The sequence below is a fragment of the Canis lupus genome, chromosome 18 (assembly GCF_048164855.1).
Source record: "Canis lupus baileyi chromosome 18, mCanLup2.hap1, whole genome shotgun sequence".
In the NCBI taxonomy this organism is placed as follows: Eukaryota; Metazoa; Chordata; class Mammalia; order Carnivora; family Canidae; genus Canis; species Canis lupus.
Window position 1 is genome coordinate 18,241,960 of NC_132855.1, and position 18,648 is coordinate 18,260,607.

General features: G+C 41.6%; 2 protein-coding genes across 6 annotated transcripts in view; one reads left to right on the forward strand and one right to left on the reverse strand.

Moving 5' to 3' along the window:
* PLEKHA8 (pleckstrin homology domain containing A8) overlaps positions 1–4,532 on the reverse strand; it is a 57,296-nt gene extending 52,764 nt beyond the window's left edge. The window contains exon 1 of one of the 2 annotated variants that reach the window (XM_072783620.1): positions 4,145–4,532. In XM_072783620.1, coding sequence (XP_072639721.1) covers positions 4,145–4,184 — 40 coding nt within the window. In that variant the 5' untranslated portion in view covers positions 4,185–4,532. Of the gene's footprint in view, positions 1–3,914; positions 4,033–4,144 lie in introns of those variants that run through there. The other variant, XM_072783618.1, reaches the window with a different exon arrangement.
* A 1,550-nt stretch (positions 4,533–6,082) lies between these two features.
* FKBP14 (FKBP prolyl isomerase 14) lies at positions 6,083–18,388 on the forward strand. Of its 4 annotated transcripts, none has more exons than XM_072783625.1 (5): positions 6,083–6,229; positions 6,893–7,113; positions 9,879–10,030; positions 13,335–13,462; positions 16,053–18,388. In XM_072783625.1, exons 1-5 carry the CDS (start codon positions 6,164–6,166, stop codon positions 16,209–16,211), a joined length of 726 nt encoding a protein of 241 aa, XP_072639726.1. In that variant the 5' UTR covers positions 6,083–6,163; the 3' UTR covers positions 16,212–18,388. The 4 variants fall into 4 exon arrangements, with proteins under 4 accessions (XP_072639726.1, XP_072639729.1, XP_072639728.1 ...); XM_072783628.1 differs by having other exon boundaries at positions 6,088–6,229; positions 6,913–7,113; XM_072783627.1 differs by lacking the exon at positions 6,083–6,229 and adding an exon at positions 6,618–6,740 and having other exon boundaries at positions 6,913–7,113.
* Positions 18,389–18,648: the final 260 nt, after the last annotated feature.

The window sequence follows — 18,648 nt, forward strand, 5'->3', positions numbered from 1 at the left end:
CTCCTGAACTCTTCCTTTCCTCCTACCCCCAAATAGAGTCTGCTATTCTAGGTCAACATACTTTAAATATAGGTGCATTATGAATCAGCTAGAATTATATAATGATCAAGCAGGAAGGACCTTTCAAAATATTATGTAATGGAGCAATGACTCTGAAGCCACTTACTATGTGACCTTGGGCCAGTTTCTTTACCTTTCTGTGTCTCAAGATCTTCATCTGGAATATGGGAATAAAGGCAACTGCTTCTTAAAACTGCTGTGAAGATTAAATGACTTAATCCATATAGAATGTTTAGAATAGTGCCTGGAACATTATTAAGTTTTTTACTATCTTTATAATTATTAACTGGTAAATCTCATCATTTTTATGGAGGAAGATGCTAAGCTCAGAATGGTAAAGCGACTCTGAAGCTGGCAGTGATAGAGCTGGTATCAACTGACTCCTCAACTAGGATTCTACTACAGAGCACTAATTTACAAGTGTGTATGTATAATATTCCTTGAGCAAGTTTTAGGGCTTGAAAGATACAAATAACAAACCTATAATGCCTAGCTCTGTGTCTCACACTACATAGGTGTTTGTGAAATGTTTGATCCGTTTCCTTTGCATTCCAGGTTTAATCAAATACCTGAAGAGAGGGTTTGACCCTAAATCAGATGCTTAAAAAGTAGGATGGCTCAGGGCTCTTGGAAGAAAATACACATGAGCTCTCCTTTACTTTTTTTTTCTTCCACTTTTCTTTTAAGGAGCAGATGGTACCTGAGTATAATACCTAATGTATTAGAAAAAGAACTGCTTCTATTTCTGTATTTTGGCACCACACTCATGCAAGCAATTTAGATACTATTCTCAGGGTTTGATGATGTTTCCAACTTTCAGTAACTGATACCTACCAGTTTAATTCAAGAGGCAAAGAAATTCACAAAATAAATAACAGTATTTAGCAAAATACAGTAAACGCAACCAAAGTAAGCTTTTAAACAATCTCATCATTTCTCTCTCACCCACTCCCACCACTGCACCGTGTTTACCCCAGTGTAAGACGCCCTGCAGGAGTCTTTCAAGCTTCCTATCGACCCCCTGTAGCCCTGGTGGATGGAGCCTTATTAACTTTGCTCTCAACTCTGCAGCCACGTGGGTCTTCTTTCCTTTTCTTACTCACCTGTCTCTATCCTGCTTTCGGTCTTCATACTGACATTCTCTGTAGCTATAAATTCTTCTCAGCAACCTCCAACTGCAGCTCTGCCTTGACCTTGCTAACTAGTTAGCTTCTATTTATCCTTTAGGCTCTGCTGAAATCTCTTCTTCAGAGAAGCCTTCCCCAATGACCCAAGCTAGTTTCTCTCCTTCACCTTCCCCCAGACCACACATGCTTGGAACATGCTTCTAAGTACTTATTCCATGATGTCTTTCTCCCCAACCAGACTATAAGCTCACTCAAAGGCTGGGACTGTGTCTGTCTTACTCTGTGTCGTGTCCCTTGCCCTGTGCCTGAGAAACTGCCTAGGACACACAGTAGGTGGTGACTGAAATTAACAATATCCTCCAAGTGATCCGAGGACCCGCTAATAAACTGATTTTCTAACTTCTCCACTCACATTTGCCAAAGGCTTCCCATATCAAGCAGTGGGTACGACAAAATTACACAAACAGGTATGATTTAGAGAAAAATTCAGCATGAACAAAAACTGGAATTTTTTGTATTTTAAAATTACTACATGCAAAATCCCAAGAAAAAATATTACTTTTAAAAACAAGCTTCAAAAAAATAAAATACAGGGGATCTCTGGGTGGCTTGGTGCTTTAGCGCCTGCCTTAGGCTACAGGGTGTGATCCCAGAGTCCCGGGATTGAGTCTCACATTGGTCTCCCTACATGGAGCCTGCTTCTCCCTCTGCCTGTGTCTCTGCCTCTCTCATGAATAAATAAAAAAACAAAAACAAACAAACAAACAAAAAAAAACACAAGCTTCAGAAAAGAAAAAGTAGTAATGTCTTCACCAAAGCGTGTCATTAATAGTCACACTATACTATACTCTTCTGGGACACTAACTTACATAGGAAGATAGAAGAAACAAGAATGCATTTGTTCTTCGTAGGCTATACTGTTTAAATTTATCTCCTGATGAAAGACAATGTACTGAAACATAATTTTAAGTATATTCAGGAGAAGTACCCAGTAGTGTGACAGGCTTCCATGAACAGTATGCCCACAATGAGGAGGCGCGTGGGTCCAAGGGAAGCAGCAGCATGATAAGAGGACAGCTGCCTCTGGCAATGGCTCCAGCCCCCTTTTTTTTAGGGCTTCCACCCTGGCACATTTGCAGAACTAACTTCTTTCACTTGGGGCAGAAAAAAGACGACTCTTTTCCAACAGGACAGATGGTACAGGCATCACAGGATAAAGATTCCAAAAGATCCTTCTAGAGAAGTTTTATTTTATTGAAGGGTACATAAAAAGAGTCAGGGGGGAAAAAAGGCATTTCACAACAGGAAACAGGGACTGTACCCAGAGACTAATCTTTCTATATAAAGGAGAAAGAGAGGAATAATAAAAGGTGAATCAGGGGATCCCTGGGTGGCTCAGCGGTTTAGCACCTGCCTTCGGCCCAGGGCATGATCCTGGAGTCCCAGGATGGAGTCCCACATCGGGCTTCCTGCTTAGAGCCTGCTTCTCCCTCTGCCTGTTTCTGTGTCTCTGCCTCTCTCTCTCTCTCTGTGTCATGAATAAATAAAATCATCAAAAAAAAAAAAAAATGAAATGGTGGGGAGGAGATGGAAGAAAAGAAGGACCAGGGTTCAGGATGAAAGAAAAAAGTTAAAAAGCATGTGTGATGCAAAGAAAGGGGTGAAAGACCAGGAACTAAATTTTACTCAGTGACATAAGATCCATACATATCAAGGCTCAGAGAGATCTCAAAGGAAAATGACCCGATCGTGCATGTTTCTTTTGGCTTAGTAGAGTGTTAACCAGCATTGGACATTCACCAAAGCCCAGTCACAAGTTATCCACATCTAATTTCATCATTTGGCTTCAAAGAAAGTGCTCAAAAGCAAAGGCCAGATCTTCTAAAAACACTTCTCTTCCCTCAGTCTCTACTAATAAGAAAAATAAACAACTCACTTCTCACCACAATTTGCATAAGGAAGAGATCCTGGGTACACCCAACAGGTGCATTTTTGGCTGTGCCATGTAACCTCATCAAAGTCACTATACCAACTGATCCTCCCAGACACATCCGTGGTCACCACACTGCAACCTTTAAAAAACTGTTCTATCAGAGAAAGGATGGGACAGTATAGCTCTCTCACTGTAAGGGATCCTGGGAATACTTCCGGTTTCAAATATGCTATTAAAAGTGCCCACCTCAGTTTCTACAATAAAGTTCCCAAAAGGTGCCTAACACAATTTCCAGCAAGCAGAAGGCTTCTAACTTCTTACTAACATACTGGTTGCACAAATGGGAAAAAAAAAAAAAAAAAAAAAAAAAAAGCTCGTTCTGAATCCTATTCCCAGTTGGAGGCTAAGTTATGACCTTCCAAGGTATGAAATAAAGTACTTCCACACATTGGAAAGGGGGCGGGGTACTATTTTTTTTTTTTTTTTTTTAAGCCATTCTGGCTCGGCAGTGCAACCAAAACAGTTGCTACGGTTTCATTCTTTTATGGTAATTTCCGAGTCCGTGAAACAAAAAAAGGATGCTCCGTTGAGAAACGCAAACACCGTGCACGGACTTTGGAGCTTTGAAAACTGTGGAGAGGCAAGTCCCGAGACGCCGGCCCGCGCACGGAGGGCTCCGAAGGGGACAAAAGGAAAAGTGTCCGCACCGGGAACTTTGCGCGGAAGAAAGGACGTCTCGCCCCTGGAATTCCAGCTCCCCTCGGGCACTCACCTGAGTGAGCCTTCCGACCTACCTGCTGGCCAGGGGAGACCGGCTCCTCCGCCGGCGCTGGACGGACCCCCAGGGGGCCCCACCGCGGGGGCCCGGCCTCCGTCGTGAGGCGGCGGCTCCGGCCCTCACCCAGCCGCGGGGGGAATATTCCCGGCCGTGCAGGCCTCTCCCGCCTCGGGAGGGCCCGCGACCCCGACGCCGCCCTCCGGCCGCGCAAACAAAGGACGCGGCGCCCGGCGCGCCCCCACTCACCGCTCAGATAGTTGGTCCACTTGTACAGCACCCCCTCCATGGCGCCGCGGCCCTCGCCCTCGCCCTCGCCGTCGCCGTCGCCGTCGCCCGCCGGGCCCCTCACTGCCCCGAGCCCCAGGACGCGAGGAGCGCCGGCAGCAGGGCCATCGCCCGGCGCTGCCGAGCCGCCCGGACCCGCCGCGGGGACGCCGGGCCAGCCAGCCTCACATCCTCGGCCCGGGGGCGGGGTCACTGCGGCTGCCTCGGCACGTGAGGACGCGGCCGGCCGGGGGCCCCGAGCGGCGGGGCCGGCGCTCCGTCCCCCGGGAGGCCAAGGCGCTGGCGGGGCGTGGGGGGCGGCGGCTGCACCCTCCTCGCGGCCGCTAGCGAGGCGGCGGGTCTCCGGCCGCGCGACCGCGAGCTACCTGAGTCCCCGACCGGCCGGGCCCGGGGCTGGCTTGCGCATGCCCGGTGCGCCGTTCGCGCGCACGTTCCCGAAATCCACTCCGGGGCTTGGCAGCAACCGCGGCGGCGGCGGCGGCGGCGGCGGCGGCGGCGGCGGCGGCGGCGGCGGGGCTGACGTAGACCGAGGGGATGGCCGGGAAATTGAGTCTTGGGAGGCTGGCTCGGGACGAGGCGACGGGTCCACGGGAAGGAGGGAGAGCTCTGTCTGCGACCAGTGCGGGACACGGTCCTGACTGTTCGCGGTACTGTCGATCGGAAAGAACCCACCTCTCGATGTTCGGGGGTGGGGTGGGGGGTGAGTGCCAAGGAGACCCCTTAGGGTGCCTCCTGCGTTCCAGTCCCCAGGTCCAGTCCTTATTGAAAGGCTAATTGAGGGGATCCCTGGGTGGCTCAGCGGGATAGCGCCTGCCTTCGGCCCGGGGCGTGACCCCGGAGTCCCGAGATCGAGTCCCGGGATCGAGTCCCGGGATCGAGTCATGGAATCGAGTCCCGGGATCGAGTCATGGGATCGAGTCATGGGATCGAGTCCCGGGATCGAGTCATGGGATCGAGTCCCGCATCGGGTTCCCTGCATGGAGCCTGCCTCTCTCTCTCTGTGTCTCTCATGAATAAATAAAATCTTAAAAAAAAAAAAAAAAGGCTAATTGATCCCACAAAATCGAGTCGGTCACCAATAGAACCTATGGAGTTCATGGGAATCTCACGATAGGATACTGTGCACCTAGTGAGCATGTCTACACTCTCAGGCCTCGGAAGTGTGATCCGCGGACTGCTGCCCTGGCATCACCGAGGAGCTTGTCGAAATTCCAAGATCTCACCCCAAGGCCTCCAGTGTCGAAATGTGCATTTTAACAAGATTCTCCGGGGGATTCCTAAGCAAATTAAAGTGTGAGAAAGTACTGGGCTGAGGATATTTGACCAGGGAAGACATTAACACCAGATTAAGTGCAGAAAGAGCTGGTTACGAAACAAGCTGTACCATCTGATCCAAATTGTTTTAGGCATACGTCACAGAAGCATGCCTCAAAACCTTAAGGTGATTATTTGTAGATGATGGCTCTATAGACCATCTTCCCCACCCCACCCCACCCCCTTTCTCTTTGGCATAAGATCGCCAAATTTAGCAAATAAAATACAGAACAATGGATTCGTTGTGTCTGAAACTCATATTTAATTCAACTCCTGTATTTTAACCGGAAAAAAAAAACTATCTTCGTGCTTTCTAGTTTCTTCCACATCGACGACAGTGAACATGTTTTGCTTTTGAAATTAGGCGAAAACTGCAAAGCCAATAATTTTAAGCTAAGATGACCCAATGTAGCTCACAACCCGTGATTACGGTTTCTTTTCTTTTTTTAAAGTGGAGGCCCGCCCGTCCTCATCCACGCTGGGAGCTACCCCTGACCCCCTACACTACGGTCACCACCTAAGTGATATATTATTAGCCGTCCTCACGTTACGCGGTGTTGCAGAATGAATCAGAGGACCTGGTTTGGAGGCGGAGCTCAATTGCTTTGAGGCTGAACTTTAAGCGGGACACTTAACCTCTCCAAGCCCAGATATATTTATCATTTAATGGGACTAAAGAGCCGACCTCACCGGTGCTGTGAGGCTTACGCACCGGAACGCGCTCTGCGAAACGTACGGAACTTTTTTTTAAGCCTTTATCCTTTATACAGCAAGTCAGATCACCGCAGCAGCAGGATTGCGGGACTCTGGGGGGCGGGGGGGTGGTCTCTCAGCACGGGTGAGAGTAAACGAGTCTTTCCGGAACCCCTTTCCCCCGGGTCCGGCACTCTTCCCAGCCAGCTGAGCCCGCCTAATTTTACGGCTGTGAATCCGCCGGGGGTGGGGGTGGGGGTGGGGGTGGGGGTGGGGGTTCCGGTTAGGTCCGCGCCTCCCCGCACCCCCCAGTCTCGCAAAGTCCGAGGCCGCGGCTTTCTCTCAACCCGACGGGCTCTAGGACCACGCCCCGGGGGGGGGCGGTCGCAGCCGGACCGGCCCCGGCTCCGCCCCGCTGTCATTGTTGCAGCATCATTGGCTTGCGCGGCTCCAGCGGACAGCACCGCCAGCCAATGGGAAGCCGTCCTTCCCCGGCGGCCCAGCTGCGGGAGCCAGTCAGACCCCGGTTTGGGAGTTTAACTCCTTAGAGGTGGGTTTGCAAGGCGTGGGAAAGTTGTTGTAGTAAATGTGCCACGTCTGCTAGGAACGGGGAGTCATGAACGTGCCCGAGGCCGCTGTCCTTAAGCCTCCAGCTACGTTCTTAGCTCCATGAGGTCGGGGGCCCTTTCTCTGTTTTTGTAGGAACTTCTTTCCTTTTGCAGCGAGATGAGGCTTTTCCTGTGGAACGCGGTGCTGACGCTGTTGGTCACTTCTTTGAGTGGGGCTCTGATCCCTGAACCAGAAGTGAAGATCGAGGTGCTGCAGAAGCCTTTCATCTGCCATCGCAAGACCAAAGGGGGGGACTTGATGTTGGTCCACTATGAAGGCTACTTAGAAAAGGATGGCTCCTTATTTCACTCCACGTAAGTAATTATACCCTGGAGGTAAAAACAGTGAACAACCACCCACCGATGCCAACTCTCGGGCAGGAAAGCTAGCCTATACCAGATTTTTACCTCTCTTTCAAAAAACTGAAATATGTTATTTCCTTCTTTGGAAAAGGAAATTGTTTAACGACCATCTTATGTAACAGAGCCTTTGAAGTTCTTACTGGAAACGTGGTAAGGGATAAAGGGTTAAATTTTTTTTTAATTATTATAAAAATCAGAACTAGAATCTTTGAAAGACTGCAGAATTAATCTAGGTTTAGAGTTAGGCAATACATAGAGAAAAAGACTTAAAGGAATTCTTATTTTTCAAACAACAATCCCGAGGGAAAATAACTCAATTCCATTTTTCACTTGGCGTAGGTGAAATTTACTTAAAACTTTTCACAGCGGGCATCATGAGAAGGATACACAATCATTTATTCGCTAGTAGGATATGCTAATGCTGGGCCATTGATCTGTTTAATCTTTGTTCTTACAGATGACATTTTGGTCAAGGCACAGTACCATGATTTGTTTCATTATTTGTTTCTTTCTAGAAATTCAAAGACTTCATTGATGGGTGTGGGTGTGGTTATGGAAGATTAATCCAATACCTACAGTGAAGGATTTTCAGGTGGTTACACTATCATTATTTCTGTTCTATAAGCAAAGAAATTGCAACAAAGAAAAGTTTTACAAGTGTACAGATTTCGAATTAGGCACTGATTCTCTTTATTCCGTTCCAACAGTATTTATTGAGCATTTCTTTTGTGTTAGGCTCTGTGCTTGATACTAGGAAGATTAAAAAACTTTGACTCCTCCATCCTTGTCCATTCATTTCTCTGCTCATCTAACCAACCCTTGTTGGACAGCCACAAGTCAGGACTTGAGGATGCAGAGGTGATGGGTTCTTGGCCTCCAGCTGTACATCATCTACAGAGAGGAAGAAGACAAGTCAATAACTCATGCCATATAGTGCAGAACGTTCAAAGTGTTCACAAAGCACAGTGGGGTCTGGAATTATTTATGCTCCAAGAGGTGGAGAAAGAGAAAGACTTCCCAGAGATCATAACTGAGATGGGCCTTGAAAGATGGGTGGAGGGTTCCTTCTCAGTGGAGAATGCGAGCGGAGAGGACATTCCAGGTAGGGAGAACAGCATGAACTAAAGTAGTGAAGCTTTGTGGCCCCTCCTAGACCTGGTTTGATGACCTGCCTTCATTGGGCGTTCAGACCTGGTCTGTCCTGAGGCTTTGGAGAAGCGAATGGCACCCTTCTCTGAACTCTGTTAGCCCTTGCAAAACTTTACAAAAACAGTGGCTTGCCATAGAATTTTCAACAGCTTTATCTCCTTATTGACAAGGCCAGGGCCACATTAACCAGTATTAAGACTTGCATTTAAAATTTTCAATCACATTTTTATTTTTAGTTCAATCTCTATTAGACACAGCGTGATTTCTTTCAGGTCTCGAATGGAAAAACCTATGGTATGTGGACTTTGGTGGTAGCTGTAAGACATTATTTGGGAGTTCGCTACTAATGTTCTAGTACCTGATGAGGGAACTGTTGTCATGTAACCTCAGTGTAGATGGTTAGGAACTACTAACCCTGAATATTGTGAATAATTACCATCAAATGGTCCATCGTAAAGCATGTTTGCAATTTCTAGAACGATAGCCTGTGTGGTACGTAGCTTAAGTCTTTTAGCTGTGACAAGAAATGTGCCAAAACTGTAGTCAGCACTGGGTGGCAGATTGTTTTCTTCCTTCTTTATTCTTTTCTAGCCTTCCCAAATGTTGTACAGTCAGCAGTTTGTTTCTTTAGTCATGGGGGGAAATTAAGGAAAAGGAGAAGTAATGATCTTTACCTGGATTTAGTAACTAATCTAGTACAGTGGTATCTCATTCTCACCTATAAGTTGTCCCTGAGAACACTTTCCGTATTGCCCTGAAAGGGAGCTATTCAGGGCTCAGGCACTACTCAGCCTTCAAGTCCCCTAGTTGCTCAGCCAGCTGGATTTCTTAGGCTGGCCTCTCTCCAGCACATGAGCCAGGATACTTTGGCTATTTCCTTCTCCCTCAGTCCTTGAAGGGCCACTCCTCCAGGCTTCCTTGCATAGCCTCACAGAAGATGCCTGTGGCCACTGCCTAGGTGGGGTTCAGGGTTGAAAAGCAGCCTTTTCCACCTATCAGAGCCATCACCAGGCAATGTATTGGGAGAGTTTGTGGATAGGCTTGAAGGTGCTATGCTCTTGACTCCGAAGTCCATGTGGGTACGGACTCACAAAGGTTGGCAGTGAATTTTCCTTAGCTTCTCATCTTCCTTCCCAAACTCACCTATTTTCCATTATTTTTTCCCCTCTTCTGCCCCCTTATGATATTCCTGGGACAGCATCATTGTGGTTAAGACCTTGAACTTTGGAGTTAGATCAGATACTGGCACACTTAACCTGAGTTTCCTCCTCTGTACAATGAGGAAATCATGATATTTAGCTCATTGTCAGGGTACACAATAAATCACAAATAGTTATTAACTGTTTTAATTATTATTCCCTCTCACCTTCTTTACCTGAGTCAATTGTGTGAAATTTGCATCAAGAAATATGGACAGTGAATTACAAAATTGATTTGGTTTTGTGCGTATGTATGTAGCTGTTTTTGTTAACTTTCAAGTTTAACCACTTATGGATGGGGGAAAAATGCACCGTAGAAATAAAAAAAAAGTTATTAGAAAGTTCTAATGTGTTTTCTTTCTATTATAGTCACAAACATAACAATGGTCAGCCCATTTGGTTTACCTTGGGCATCCTGGAAGCTCTCAAAGGTTGGGACCAGGGCTTGAAGGGAATGTGTGTAGGAGAGAAGAGAAAGCTCATCATTCCTCCTGCCCTGGGCTATGGAAAAGAAGGAAAAGGTAATAAACAATTCTACATTTTTACTATAGCGTTGGAGTTCTCTGGATTTAGGAGACTGAAATTAGAGTAACTACTATGTGGGATTTTTTTTCTCCTTAAAAGTAAGTAGAGATGTATATTTTTTTAGGAAGTATGATTGTGTCTTATCATTTGAAATGGTCAAATTAAAGCTGTTATATCTTAATGGACAACTGAGCTAATCATAAATAGTTCTGGAACCTTGACCTCTATCATTAACAACTAACTACCATATTAACCAAAATAATGGGTTTTTAAAAAAATTTTTTTTAAATTGTGGCACAATACCCATAATATGATGTGTACTATTTTAACCATTTTTTAAGCGTATAGTTCAGTAACATTATGAACATTCATATTGTTATACAAACATCACCACTATCCACCTCTAGAACTTTTTCATCATCCCCAGCTGAAACTCATCAATTTATTTTCACAATGCAAAAAGAAAGATTATTCAACATAAAGGTTTTGATGAGTTGAATGTGTAAAATATAGATTATTAAGGCATTAAATGAGGGTTAGATGTGGGCTGCCAGTGACTCACAACTGAAGTTTTCTACAACAAAGTTTTTTTTGGAGATTGCTTTCGCTCCTGTTTAAAACTTGTTTTAGGGCGCCTGAGTGGCTCAGTAAGTTAAACAGCTGCCTTGGGCTCAAGTCTTGTTCCCAGGGTCCTGGGATCTAGCCCTGCATTTGGTTCCCTGCTCAGTGGGAAGCCTGCTTCTCCCTCTACCATCCCCACTGCTTGTGATCTCAGTCTCTCTCTCTCTCTTTCATGCTCTCTCAAATAAATAAAATCTTTTTAAAAAAAGTTGTTTTAGAACTTTTTTACAGTTCATTTATAAAACTAAAGAGTGACATGAAATGAGTTTAATAAAAGAGAAGCAAATGGGCTAGTTGATTCCAGGAGAGTTTGTGCTCCTTTGTTCCAGAGCAGGCGTGCATACCTGCTGTTTGAATGGGAAGCCATGCAGCTTTCCAAAGGGCTATTTACAAGAGGCCTGATGATGTTTCCTGTGTAAGATATGCATGTGTCCTATAGTTCCTTTCTCATTTAACCTAAGGGAATAATCAAGTATCAGGAGAAAGATTTGTGAACAGGGATGTCCATTACTACATTGTTTCTAATAGCAAAAATATTGGCACCAACTTCAGTGGATAATGAGAAGGGTTTAGCTAAATGAAATCTGGCCCAGCTATTAAAAAACGGCATTTCAAAGATTAAAAAATTTTATCCAAGTGTGTATGACATAGTGTTATATATAAAAGAAAATAAAGCTGAAGTTTATTTACATATAGAGTGAATCACAAGAAAATAATAAAGAATGATAATGATGGATGACTGGAAATTATTTTTATTTCTGGTTTTGTCTTTTCCAAATTCTCTGCAATGGGCATGTATTATATAATGAAAAAATTATTATTTTTTAAAGATTTCTTTATTTGAGAGAGTGAGAGAGAGAGAGAGAGAGAGAGTGGGGGGGGGCAGGGACAGAGAGAGAGATTCTCAAGCAGATTGTCTGCTGAGCGCAGAGCTGGACCAGAGACTTGATCTTAGGACTCCTGAGATCATGATCTGACCCATGACATCATGATCTGAGCTGAAACCCAAGATTGAGATGTGGGACACTTCGCTGACTGAGTCACCCAGGTGCCCCCTGCCAAAAAATTATTGAGTAGTCGTTAGAACCAGACAGGGAACACACTGATACTCTAGAAACATAGACTTCACAGTATCCTTAGGTAGCTTAGCTATTTACAAAGTGAGAATCCTAGCTGCAGTTTACTTAGAAGAAAGTAAGTGCCATATGTGAAGCATTGTAAATTCTAAAATGGAACTTGCTGTATAAATCTTATGCACAGAATGGGATTTACTAACCAAACTCAATTCTTATTTTAATACTTTCTTTAGAGAAGAAAATCAAGTATCCAGAAAATGTTTCTCTGATATTCAAGTGTATTCTTTTACCTTCCTGTTGTATCTTGTCTCACCTTTAATATATATGTAGTATTAGTCCATTACTCTTTCTCTATATTGTATATAACTCAATTTTACTTTATAACAAGTAAAGATCTAAATTTGAGTCATTTCCTCTAAACTGAGAGCCATGAAACTAACTGTTCTAATATATACATAATACTAATTTTGTAGTCTTTTGGTACCATATTTGCATGCCTCCTTTGGAAAGACACCAGTTTTGTCGACGCTTCTAGTGCATGCCCTCTCTCTGTCTAGATCTGGAATGGTAAGCTTGGACACACAGTGTAAGTTTTGTTCTTTTAAATATTTAACAAATGTGCTTTCATGGAAATATGTGGGATTTGAGGTGGGGTAACTAAGAAATATTTGTCATGTTCCCAGACCTGTGTGTTAAATATAATTATAAGGAAACCGGTTGAAAAAAGTGAACATACTTCCCAGAAAGTTTTTTTTTTTTTTTTAAAGGTCTCTGGGACTTGAACAAAGCTCTTTTCATTTTTAAAGATTTTTTTTAATCTCTCTTCTCAGAAATTTGTTTTAATTTCTTCTGTCTCATGAAATTTTTTCAAAATAGGCATAATGTTCTATATCAGGGGGTATTGCCTAACTTTCTGAAATTGTCAGACTTTTCCACATTGTTTTTAAAGCTGGTGAGGTAATTCTATCCTAGTAACATATACTGAGAGCTCACTATCTATCAAGCATAATGCTAAATATTTTGCAGACTTATCTTCCTTCATCCTCCCAACAGATTCTGCATTTTACAGATGAGGAAATAGGCTTAAAGGGTGGGGTAAGCTTTAATACGGCTGGTGTGACACCAGATCTCACCCAGCTAGATATTGCCTCCTAGTGGTAAATGGCAGTACTGTATGTATTCCTAGGTCAGGACTTTGCTGATGCCAAAGGTAGTAAATCATTTGTACTATAATTAACTCTGAATTATCTAAAGCCCTTTAAGTCATTCTTGACATGTAATATGTAATATCTTAATCATATTTGAAATTTAATACCAGGCCATGAGGCATATCTGTATGTATGTGTGTGTTCATGTGCACAAAACTATTTGTAATCGCAAAGCCAAAAACAGACTGCTTTTTATCTACTGGTTTGGATTATTCCTTCTCTATTCTATTCGTTTGAGTAAAATATAATTATAAGTCATTTAAGTGTGACAATGTTAGGAAGGCTCTTCATTTAATTCAATGAAAAGAATATTTTGTTCAATATCGTAACTTTTCTGTCATCAAGACTCTGGGATTGTTTAAATGAAACTTAACCTTCCTCTCTCCTCATGTCAGGTAAAATTCCCCCAGAGAGTACACTGATATTCAACATTGATCTCCTGGAGATTCGAAATGGACCGAGATCCCATGAGTCATTCCAAGAAATGGATCTTAACGATGACTGGAAACTCTCTAAAGCTGAGGTGATCTTTCTTTCCTCTTATTCCTTTCTTTGTTTCTCTCTTTCTCATCACTTTTTAAAAAATGTATTTTTAAAGAAAACTTATTTTTATTTGGATAAAATATGATTTATAAGTTTTCTGAAAATGCTGATGCTTTGAATACTGGCTTTTTAAAAAAATAGGAAATCATTGTTTTGGAGAGAAATTTATTGAGACTTAAAAACCATCTTTCCTTCTTTTGCCCCTGCCCTCCTCTCCCCACCATACTTAAGGTTCATTGTATCTTGCCATCACCCTGAATTTTTGAAAGATCCATTTTGCTAACACAATTCCCGTTTTGGAGTTGCTGTATAAGAAACAGATGTTCTGAGAAATAGCTCATATTGATGGTTTATGTTTAAAACTGTAAACTGGCTGCTAAATGCACTGCTAAATTTTCTAGCAGTTAGCAGCAAACAACCCACATGTTGTTTTGTTCTGGTTGACACCTGGGGAAAGGAGACTCCAGGCTGAGTTTTCTAGATCAGAAGATCTTTCCCAGCTCATCTTAATGTTTGAGTAAGAAGAAAGCAAGAAGGTCTCTATAATTTATTTAGGCTTTTGCAGCGATTTTTACACATACTTGTCTTTAGTATGGCTGCTATGGGAAGACAAGTGGAGGTAGACATCTACTCTGTGTTTTTCTGTTTGCCCATGTTCTATGTTGTGTCTTGGCTGGTCAGAAGTCAAGTCCCTTTTTATGTTTCGATCAACTTCATTCTAATGGCCAGGAAATGATTAAGTCTTAAATAAGTGAAGTTGTTATGAGCTCACAGGGTCATGATCTACAGTTACTAAATTCATAACATCTCATAATATTACTAGTCTGGACTTTTTTTTCTATCCAGTATAAATTTTAATTACCTTTCATTTAAAAAAAATTTTATATATAACACATTCATGTGATTCAAAAAAAAATCTATCCAATTAAAAAAGGTGTTTATTAAGGAGTCTTTCTCCCACCCACATCTCCTCCTACTCTGTGATCTACCCCTCTTTCGCATCCCTTTTTTTTTTTTAAGATTGTATTTATTTATTCATGAGAGACACACACACACACACACACACACAGAGGCAGAGACACAGGCAGAGGGAGAAGCAGGCTCCATGCAGGGAGCCCAATGTGGGACTTGATCCTGGGATTCCAGGATCACGCCCTGAGTGTGAAGGCAGATGCTCTACTGCTGAGCCACCCAGATGTCCCATTTTATTAGGTTCTAATGTATCTTTCCAGTGTTTCTTTATGCAAATACAAGCAAATGTGAATATATTTTCCTATTTCCCCTTTTCTTACACAAAAAGTAGCAGGACATACATAATATTTGGCATCTTGCTTTATTCATACAGTATATCCTAGAGATATATTCTACATTTTTAAAAAAATATTTAATTTATTTATTCATGAGAGACAGAGAGAGAGACAGAGAGAGAGAGAGAGATGCAGAGACACAGGCAGAGGGAGAGCAGACTCCATGCAGGTAGCCTGATGTGGGACTCGATCCTAGGTCCCCAGGATCAGGCCCTGGGCTGAAGGCAGTGCTAAACAAACCCCTGAGCCACCCAGACTGCCCAGATATATTCTACATTAATCCATATAGCTTTATCATCCCCCCCTTTTTTTTTTATAACTGCATTAAACCTCCTTAATCTTAAAAGTAAATGTATGTCATATATTTACATATTGGTGGAGGGGGGAAAGGATTTGAAATTATTGATCTAACAGAAGGAGTAATAGAGATTCTGATTAAAAATGAAAATGCAGGTTGAACTGCATTATGGTGAATCTGGTAGGTAAGTGAGAACAGTATTTTGTTTATATCTTTAAATGTCTGGAGGAGAGTGGAAAATTTTGGTCTAAGCACTCATTAGGTTGGATTTTGCTTTAATGTCTGAGATTGAAAGGTCATGAGGCATGATCATAGCCAGGGCCATGGCATGAACTATTACCAGACACTTAGTTAAATTAAAAAATGCCATTAAGAGCTGGGAAGCAGGTGGGGGATGGGTGAAATAAGTGAAGGGGATTAAGAGTATACTTATCATGATAAGCACTGAGTAATGTATAGAACTGTTGAATTGTTCACTATATTGTACATCTGAAACTAACATTACACTATGTGAATTATACTGGATTTAATAATTTTTTTTTAAATTTAAATAAGTTTAAAAAATGCTATCCTTTAATCTCATTTTAAGAGAAATATCTGGGATTCTGGCCCTAGTTAGAAAATGAGATCTGGATAATTCAATGGAGTGAAAGACTGCAGTCTTTCAAATGCTTGGCTTTATTTAGACTCGGATCAAGAACAGATAGTATGCTTTCTTTGGGTGTTTTTCAGATAATATAAGCCTTGTCTTCGCCTCTGAGCAATATTCTGTGTCTTTACTGTAGCAGTATAGCAACAGTTTTTAAGGGGAAATAATACCTTTTACTGTCATTACAAATACATTGTAATTGTTTAGTCATTGTTATACATAATCAAATGAACTACCAGTCCACTCTGTGATATTAACTGGCTTGATATGGGTATCTTATGAATTAGAATTATTAATGAGACCCATTATTTTGTAGGTTAAAGTGTATTTAAAGAAGGAATTTGAAAAGCATGGTGCAGTGGTGAATGAAAGTCATCATGATGTTTTGGTGGAGGATATTTTTGATAAAGAAGATGAAGACAAAGATGGATTTATATCTGCCAGAGAATTTACATATAAACATGATGAGTTATAGAGACACACGTGCCCATTTTCTATGGCACACATCCTTAAAGACAGGGCAACCATTTGTAAAGGAAGTCTTATTTTTAAATAATGTGCTGTTCTTACTCTGTTTTTTATTTTTATGTATTTTTCTGAATATCATTCAGAAGAAGCCCTAGAATTCCTAAGTGCCCATTTCTTTCTGGTGAGTTATTGGGAAGAAAAAATTAACTTGTTTTTGAATAGAAGACTTCTGGATCATTTTCCACTTTCACATATAAAGCCTTCTGTTTTACTTGCTTACTCGTAATTTTAAAATATTGCAGCTGGGAGCATGCCCAACATAAGAACAGGTTACAGCACAAATCAGCTCCCTCTATTTCTTTTTCCCTTATTTTATCCAAGTTAGATACTGACATTTGAAAAGCCATGTGCGATAGCCCAAGGCTTACTATTTTTATGTTATAATGAAACGGTGTATCTGTAACTGCTTTTGAGTCTGCTTAAGCAAGAGGAAAGTGGTTGTTGAACTGGCCTTATTAACAGTTACTGCCCCACTGAGATGTGCAATGCTGAAGTGAGTCACAAACTTAATGAAATATGTATACATTGAAACGTTCTGCCCAGGACCTAATCTGTATGAACTTCCGTTCCTAGTGACTAATAACCTCTAATGACTAATAGGACAAATTATGTGTTTCTGGGTCTTTGTAATAATGTGTCAGAAGTTTGGAGCTGAGGTAGAGTTATGTTTATTCAGTGTTTCCTTTTTAAGTGTGGCTGATGACCCTTCCTGGTTTATTAAATAAAATCTCTATGTACTATATTATACTACAATAACATTGTATTATGAGAGAAATTTATAAGCCAATCAAAAATTTCCCATTTCTGCTTATCAAAAAATGACACAGACTCACAGCAACTACTGTTGCATAGAAATCTGTCCTAGGTCAAAAAATAGAAGATTTACTAATTTTACCTGAAATTGGTTTTTATCCTTAATATGTTAAAAAAAAAAAAAAAGCCCCTGAATCTCCATTTACTAAGAATAGTTCCTTATCTTTCCAAAGGGATCTCAAGTACATTGTTGTCTTTGGTTTTCATCTCTCTGAAGCCTCTGAACAAAGCTGGTGGATCTCAGTGTACCTATTTTAGAGATGAGGACATTATTCTTCAAAGAAATTGATTGTTTTGCCTGAGGTCAGGCAACTTGGCAACCAGATCGAAGTTCCCTAATTCATCATCTTATATTGCCCTCTGCTATTGAAAAAACAAAAATTTCCTTTGACTTCATTGGGCCTAATTCTCTCTTCAATTTGCTCTCCTAGCAGTCTATGCTGTTTTTTGGTTTTTGTTCTGTTTTGTTTTTTGTTTTTGTTTTTGTTTTTTATCTTCGGGTCCTTATCCTTTGAAGATGGTTAATTGGCTGTTTTGGGTGCTTTGGAATTCTTCCCCTGATCTGGGAATGGCTCTGGTTTTGTTGAATAAACTTGGGATTAGCACTGAATTACCTCAAAAACCCTATGCTGTGAGAGGGTCCAGGTGTGTGTCTGAGGCCTTTCATTCTTGTTTACCTCTAGATTTTTTTGTTTTGTTTTTTTTAGAGAATCACAAACAATTTTTCCATCATATACAAGTTACTTTCACTAATTGTATATTGAATTTTCCTCACTAAAACATAAAGGTCTTGAGAAGAACATATATAACACCTTTTTTTTTTTCCTGATGAAATCAGCTCTATGTAGAAAACTCTTAAATTGTCACTGCTATTTTCCTCAACCTGGGGGAGTTACGAACCGCAATGCCAAAAGCCTTATGCTGTGTTTACATCAGGAAGGAAAGAGCTTGCCATGTGGTGCTCCTTTGTACAGAAATCACTGGTGACGCTATCTGTGATACAGTAAGAAAAGTAAAAAGAATTTTTATTATCTGGGCAGCATATTTCTTTATCTCATGTGAATTTGCATCAATTCCCATCTAAATATTTAGACACAAGTATGAAATGAAAGCATATAAATAAGTTACGGTGTTTTTAGATATCTGCCTTTGGTTTAGCTGCAACTTTATATCTTTCCATTCATGGGAATAATCAGACACAGACGGCGACCTCACTTGTAATATAATTTGACTCATGAGTATTGCTAAATGTGTCCCTAAATTTCTATGACTATGTTGTATTCTTTTCAAAATAAAACTTTATTTGGGGAATGATTGCTTTTGTGAAAAATTCTTCAAGTACTTGTTTCCTTGGCAGCTTTTTTGATACTGTTAACTATTATTCTAGGTTTTATGTTGAAACTAGATGGGGAAGATGGACAAGAAGCCATAGGAGAGGGGTATAGTGACACTTTGAATGTACCTCTGATGATCTATTTTGTTTCGATATATTTGTAAGGAAAGCTGTGATTCATGGTTCAGTTTAAATTGTTTTGAAATAAGCATTAAACACTGAGCATTATGGGCAGTAG

Coding starts and splice junctions, on each gene's coding strand:
- FKBP14 (XM_072783625.1), top strand. CDS start 6,164: ATGGGACTAAAGAGCCGACCTCACCGGTGCTGTGAGGCTTACGCACCG. Junction 6,230..6,892: donor CGGAACGCGCTCTGCGAAAC/GTACGGAACTTT, acceptor CTGTTTTTGTAG/GAACTTCTTTCCTTTTGCAG. Junction 10,031..13,334: donor CTATGGAAAAGAAGGAAAAG/GTAATAAACAAT, acceptor TCCTCATGTCAG/GTAAAATTCCCCCAGAGAGT.